At 46.0% G+C, this 7,490-nt stretch overlaps 1 protein-coding gene across 1 annotated transcript; it reads left to right on the forward strand.

Annotated features, from left to right (window-relative positions):
- Positions 1–4,580: 4,580 nt before the first annotated feature.
- LOC135982975 (uncharacterized) lies at positions 4,581–7,108 on the forward strand. Its single transcript, XM_065592000.1, has 2 exons — positions 4,581–5,539; positions 6,507–7,108. Exons 1-2 carry the CDS (start codon positions 4,963–4,965, stop codon positions 6,980–6,982), a joined length of 1,053 nt encoding a protein of 350 aa, XP_065448072.1. The 5' UTR covers positions 4,581–4,962; the 3' UTR covers positions 6,983–7,108.
- Positions 7,109–7,490: the final 382 nt, after the last annotated feature.

The raw sequence follows: 7,490 nt of genomic DNA on the forward strand, positions 1-7,490 counted from the left end.
TGGAGGCGCTTGGGTTGTTTAGTCTGACAAAACGAAGGTTGAGGGGGGATATGATTGCTCTCTTTAAATATATCAGAGGGATAAATACAAGGGAGGGAGAGGAATTATTCCAGCTTAGTACTAATGTGGACACGAGAACGAATGGATATAAACTGGCCGTGGGGAAGTTTAGGCTTGAAATTAGACGAAGGTTTCTGACCGTCAGAGGGGTGAAATATTGGAACGGCCTTCCGAGGGAAACGGTGGGGGCGAGGGACCTGTCTGGTTTTAAGATTAAGTTAGACAAGTTTATGGAGGGAATGGTTTAATGGTAAAACATATTAGCTGAGGAATACCGAGCAATGGTAGGTAAACAGCATAATGGCTAACAAGGGTCAGGCTGGAGACTCTTGCCTACATGCTCGGGGTCTTACTGATCGTCATATTTGGGGTCGGGAAGGAATTTTCCTCCAGGGTAGATTGGCTGAGGCCCTGGAGGTTTTTCGCCTTCCTCCGCAGCATGGGGCAGGGATCTCTAGCAGGAGGGTTCTCTGCCAATTGAAGTCACTAAGACACAGGATTTGGGGACTTCAGCAGCAGAGTCCAGGGAAGGGGTAGGGATGGTTTTGTGGCCTGCAGCATGCAGGGGGTCAGACCAGATGATCATAATGGTCCCTTCTGACCTTAAAGTCTATGAGTCTATGAGTCTATGAGAATCAAATTAAAGTTAGATTTAATATTATAACTGTTTTGTTTGTTTGGCTCCCCTTGTATGGTTATTACCTGGCAGTAAATAACTGGTTAAGCTGGTTGTTTCTCTCTCTCTTTCTCTTCTCCCTCCCCCCACATACACTCCTCATACCTACGCTAAAGATCCCTGCAGCACCCAAAAATCTGGTGGGGTTTGCTCATCAAGTGGGTTACTACCAGAACAATTGTAATGTGAAAGTGGGGACAGGGACGTGCTGAACCTGGGGCATATGAGGGAGGCAACTTGAAAGTGCTGCTCGACCCAGCCTGCTCATGCATACTCTATTCCAGGGCTGTGCCCGTGGCATATGAAGGTGACAGCCTGGAGGTGCTGTTCAACCCAGCCTGCTGAGTCCAAGGGCCTATGAGGGTGACAGCTTGGAGGTGCTGCTCAACCCAGCCTACTGAGTCTAGGCACATATAAGGGGTCAGCTTGGGAGTGCTAATGAACCCAGTCCTCTCAGATGTGCTCTGTTAATGTGTGTGTTCGTCTGATTCTGGAGCTGGAAGAACCCAGCCCTGGGGAACCTAGGTCCTGCAGGATAGCTCCATTGGGAGGGAAGAAGGGAGAAGTAGGGCTCCGTATGAGAACACAAATGACACAAGCAGTACATTGATAGAATTACAGAACCCCACCCCTGCAAAAGAGTAACCCTAATAAATGAGTGTACCACAAAGTAAGGGTCAAATCTGGTATCATCAGAGAGAAAGCAAAGCCCAGATGCTGGCCTTTAGGCAAACTGGCCTGCTGGGGATATCATAGTATAATGTAAGGCTCAGAGAAGCCTTAAAACTCCTGGTCAGAAGGGAGTGGGACAAAGGGCCCTGCCCTGGGATAGGTGATGCCTGGAGCCCTAAAACCTGACTGGGAACTCCTGCAGTGGACCATGGAGGAGGAAATACAGGTGCAGTTACACTGAAACTGTGACAGTCTGCATAAAAGGCCACCTGAATTTGGTATTTGGCAAGGTCCATGTCTTATTGTCTTAAACTCAGTGTGTTTCACCTGAGTAAGAATATGAGCAAAGGCATAACTCTCCTTCCACACTGCATCTGATCTGAAAATCATTTTTCCTTTATTTATCTATCAAGATTAAGAGTTCAGGTTTCTCTGATCTCTAGAAACAGTTACTCACATCACTAATACTTAAGGCGGGAAAGCTGAAAATACTGCTTTATTTTAGGTGTTAGTACTGCCAATAAGTGTTATGCAGAAAATCAGATCTTTCAGCACATGTCTTGGAAGGTAAAAAGATTCTAAGTTTATCCTTAATTCAGTGAAGCCCAACTTTTTCAGCTGGACAGCCAAACATATTTCAAAAAGATCAAGAGACCACAATCAGTACATTGAGGTGGATTCTCTATCCTGCTCCACTCACACAACACAAAGGGAGCAGAAACTATCAGTAAGTCCCCCATATATGCGAGAGCCCTCAGTGGATGCAGAGCCACTGAATTCAGATCCCATGCCTCCCTGCCTGCAGCTCCTGATGTAAAGGGGCATGTGGAGGGCAGAGTAGCTGGTGTGTGCTGCACTCTTGACAATCCCTTGCTGGAGTATGGTCTCTTGAGGACTGAATCAAGCTGGAGCAAAGATTCTCTAGCCTGAGGTAGGGCAGAGAATCTGGGAGCCATAATCAGTTGTGGGTTCTCAGCTTCAGCTTTTCTAATCCTCTCCTGGGCTGCCCTGGGTGGCTGCATTGGGGAAAGGAGCCATCATTTGACAGATACTACCACAGGGCCAATATAGATGCACTCAAACTTCTATCTGGGCTTCCCAAAGCCTGGCAAGAAAGAAATTAATGCACAAGCCAGAATTATTCTCTCGTCCCTTCCCTAGGATGCAGCAGAGGACCAGTGGGGGAGCTGCTTAGCAGCTGCAACAAGGAAGGGACACAGATGCTGGTCAGAACACTCTAGGCTCACACCAGAGCTGCTCCTGAGGCTCCAAGGGAAACAGTGGGAGATAGATGGGAAAGCAGTGCCATCGATTTCCTCCTTGTAGTAATAGGGCTGATTCAAATGTTTCAGTTTAGAAGTCATATCACATAGCTGAGGGTATACATTTTCAGTTTATATTCAAGTACATTTCTTCTTAACACTGTCATCCTTGAAGGCCACAATTTAAAGCCTTGATGTCCAAAGTGGTCCACAGGTCACATTTGGATACCCATTCCTTAAATAATAATAGTACTAAAATTAAAATATGTGTGTTAATCAAGAAAAATAAGAATATAACCAAATAGAATGAATACTAACTATTTGTGCTGTTAAAAGACGTAACCTGGCTTCTTCCAGTATGTCAGCAATTTGTTGAGGTGTTGTCTCAGATGAAATTTCTGCATTACAATCTGGACATTCAAGTGTTCTAACATTTTGGGAAACTTCCTCTATGTCAAACTAAATAAGAGAAACAGAAACAAGTGAACTGATCGTAACATATTGGAAACATGAGAACCAAAAAGCTAACTAAGAGAACTATGTTTAAAAAACAAAGGCTAACATTAAATTAAAAATGCTAATTCAAATGAAAATTTAATCTCCATATGGAGTTAGACATAAACAGAAATTGTTACATCAAGACAAAGTCAGAAATTAAATTTGCAGTATTTCATCATAGCAAAGAAATCTAAGGATCTAAATTGTATGTTTATATTAAAAATTAAAACTTTTTTCAGAAAGATTCTGAACTATTTCTGTTCTTCCTTCTGTGAATCAAGGAGGATGACTGTGTCCCCTATTCTCAAGAAGCTTATTTATACTCCTATGAATAAATTACAATAAATAAATTATTTAAAACCAAAGTTATTAGAAAAAAGTATGACTTTGTTATGGTTTTCTTAAAATATATAAATGCTAAGAAACGTTGGAAAGAATGGCTATGAAGTATCATATTATAAAGATCTATACAATGTACTCTGAGTGACTGTTCATTTGTGTAGGCCTTGAACACCACAAGGATAAAAGGGTGCAATTGTTTTAATTTTTCTGAAGGGGAGGATCAATTTTCAAAAGTTTGGTAGATGCTACTGTAGATGCTCTTTGAGCACTAGAAGGAAATATATATTCTGGTTAGTGACCTACTGGATGATTAGTCAACTGCTGATACAGAGTTAACAAAATAAACTTGAATGAATTAACGGGTCACAAGAGTGGCATGGATTAATCTAATCATAGCCTGAATCCTAGCCCCAGTAAAACCCAAATAATGATCTGAACAATCTACCTCTAAGGATGTCTGTGCAGGATATCTAGCCCCTAATTTTTTGGTATATTAATTTTCCCCCCTTCATAAAAGCCCCATAATATTAATGGTAGATCAGATATTTCCATCAAACCGGAGACCTCATTTATCATTACAATTCTCTCCCACTAGCCTGTAAAACTTAATAGTGGAGAGTCTACCCTTCTTGCAATGGATGCCAGTGTAAATCAAAAGCTGTGAATCATTCTTTTGTTTCAAGCATTACTTTTGCCTCTTACATAATTTTCTTTGTAAGAAATATAATAAAGATAAATTACTCACTTTATAAGGGTAATCAATTTTAATTGCTTCTTCAGTCCCGGTCCAATTTGCATCAGCGAAAAATCTATCAAATTTCAACATGGAAAATGCGTTGGCCTCCATTTCTTTTATACGCTGAACAGCACTGTACATTGCCATGCGCTTTGGAAGAGTAATATTACATAGACCTATGGAAAGGAAGAAAATGAATACATTTAGGTTGTCAATATATTTGTAAGATGTGAAAGAGAATCCCTGACTGAGACTATGGGGTGACTGACTGGCTGAAAGGCCATTTCTGTAAAGTTGCTGGGAGCAGGGTAAAAGTCTTAATCTAAGACCTGGTCTACACTAGGCGTTTATGTCGAAGTTAGCGCCGTTACATCGAATTAACCCTGCACCCGTCCACACCGCGAAGCTATTTAGTTCGACATAGAGGTCTCTTAAATTCGACTTCTGTACTCCTCCCCGACGAGGGGAGTAGCGCTAAATTCGACATGGCCATGTCGAATTAGGCTAGGTGTGGATGGAAATCAACGCTAATAGCTCCGGGAGCTATCCCACAGTACACCACTCTGTTGACGCTCTGGACAGCAGTCCGAGCTCGGATGCTCTGACCAGCCACACAGGAAAAGCCCCGGGAAAATTTGAATTCCTTTTCCTGTCTAGCCAGTTTGAATCTCATTTCCTGTTTGGACATCGTGGCGAGCTCAGCAGCACTGGCAACGATGCAGAGCTCTCCAGCAGTGATGGCCGTGCAATCTCAGAATAGAAAGAGGGCCCCAGCATGGACTGATCGGGAAGTCTTGGATCTGATCGCTGTGTGGGGCGATGAGTCCGTGCTTTCCGAGCTGCGATCCAAAAGAAGGAATGCAAAGATCTACGAGAAGATCTCTAAAGACATGTCAGAGAGAGGATACAGCCGGGATGCAACGCAGTGCCGCGTGAAAATCAAGGAGCTGAGACAAGGCTACCAGAAGACCAAAGAGGCAAACGGACGCTCCGGATCCCATCCCCAGACATCCCGTTTCTACGAGGCACTGCATTCCATCCTAGGTGCGGCCGCCACCACTACCCCACCACTGACCGTGGACTCAGAGGATGGGATATTGTCCACGGCCGGTTCCTCGGACATGTTAGCGGACGGGGAAGATGAGGAAGGAGATGAGGAGGACGAGGCAGTCGACAGCGCTTACAACGCTGATTTCCCCGACAGCCAGGATCTCTTCATCACCCTTACAGAGATCCCCTACCAACCGTCCCCAGCCGTTAACCCGGACACAGAATCTGGAGAAGGATCAGCCAGTAAGTGTTTTAAACATCTAAACATTTATTTTTAACAGAACAGGAATATTAAGAATAACAACAATGGATTTCTCATTATTAGTTTGCCCTAGGCGCTTAACGTTTCAGTCCTGGGCAGTGCAACTATTGAAAAAAAATCTAACAATGTCCGGTTTAGCATGATTGTTCTGCCCAGTGCAGCTACAGTAAAATGCGGTCTATATGTCCGGGGATAGAGCAGAAATCCTCCTGTGACATCTCGAGGAAGCTCTCCTGGAGGTAATTGGAAAGCCTTTGCATCAGGTTCCTGGGGAGAGCGGCCTTATTGGGTCCTCCGTAGTATGAAAAGTTTCCGCGCCACGAGACAATCAAGTACTCAGGGATCATTGCCCTGCAGAGCAGGGCGGCATACGGCCCTGGTCTTTGGAGGCTTTCCCGAAGCATTCTTTCTTTCTCACTGTCTGAGATCCTCATCAGGGTGATGTCGCTCATGGTGACCTGCTTTGAATTAGGTAGGGGAATGTTAGTGTTGGGACTGCTTGCCCGTTCCTTTACAGAACTGTAACCGTTGGTTTGCAGCCACGCGGTGGAGGTGGGAGAGGGGCAGCATACAGGGATCTTTCCCGGGGACAGCCGCGAGGGGCTGGGACAGGGGCAGAGTTCCTGCTTGCCGGATTGCTGGCAGCAGGGACTGGCATTGCTTTCAATGTGAAAGGAGGCCAGTGCTACTATTAAAGTTTTAAGCTGCCACAAGTCTACGGCTTACCATGTCTGCCTGCTACACAAATTCCGGTGTCCTGCCCCGCTTCTCAGATCTGCAGTGCAAGACCCCAGGCAGTGAATGCGAAGGCCGAGAATTCGACCTTGTCCTGAGTGCGCATGTGATAGGTGCTGTGCATGGTCTTGTTCACAGAGAAAGACTATGTTCTTTGTTCACAACTACATTTATCTTTCTGAGGAATTCACTCCCTTTTTCCCATTCCCACAGCCACATCTGCGACTGTCTCACAACCTAGCCTGGCATCACACTCCCAGAGGCTAGCGCGGATTAGGCGTAGGAAGAAGAGGACACGGGAGGACATGTTTTCGGAACTTATGGGCTGCTCCCAAGCCCAGGCAGCACAGCAGACCCAGTGGCGGGAGAACTTGTCCCAAATGCACCAAGCACACATGGAACGGGAGGAGAAGTGGCGGCAGGAAGACCAGCAGGCGACTCAAACGCTGCTTGGACTAATGAGGGAGCAAACGGACACGCTCCGGCGCCTTGTGGATGTTCTGCAGGAACGGAGGCAGGAGGACAGAGCCCCGCTGCAGTCTATCTGTAACCGCCCTCCCCAGCCACCAAGTCCCATACCCCCCTCACCCAAAGTGCAAAGAAGGAGGGGCGGCAGAGTCCGTGCAAACTCTCACTCCACCCCTGCAGACAGCTCTAGTAGTAGAAGGCTCTCATTCCCCAAAATTTGACGAGTTCTTTCCTTCCCGCCTCACACAAGCCCCCGTCCAAGTTTCACCTCCCAGTTTCATGTGTAGTTGCTAATAAAAAATACGTTTCTGTTAATTACTGTTTCCATCATGTTCTTTTGGAGGAGGGGGGGAAGTTGGGGGGAAGGGGGTTGGTAATTGGACAGGACAGTCACCTTTAGCAGGGTACATAGGCAGGGGCAGGTCCAGCAGCAGGGCACATACACAGTGCAGTCACTAGTTACCCTGGTCAGTCTGGGAGGTGGTTTTCATGTTCTGTGGTGGGGGGTGGGTTGCTCTGTGACTTTGTGGTGGGGGAGGGCAGTTACAGATCTTATGCGGCGGTCCTTATCCTAGATCACAGAGCCACGCAGCAGGGGATCTGTAACCGTCCTCCCCCTGCCACAAAGTCACATAGCCCCCCCATACACACAGTCCCGATCAGGAGGGGTGACAGACTCCCTTGAAACAACCAGTCCACCACTGCGGAGCCTGTCAATCCTGGAGTTTA

This window comes from Chrysemys picta, chromosome 4, assembly GCF_011386835.1.
Source record: "Chrysemys picta bellii isolate R12L10 chromosome 4, ASM1138683v2, whole genome shotgun sequence".
In the NCBI taxonomy this organism is placed as follows: domain Eukaryota; kingdom Metazoa; phylum Chordata; order Testudines; family Emydidae; genus Chrysemys; species Chrysemys picta.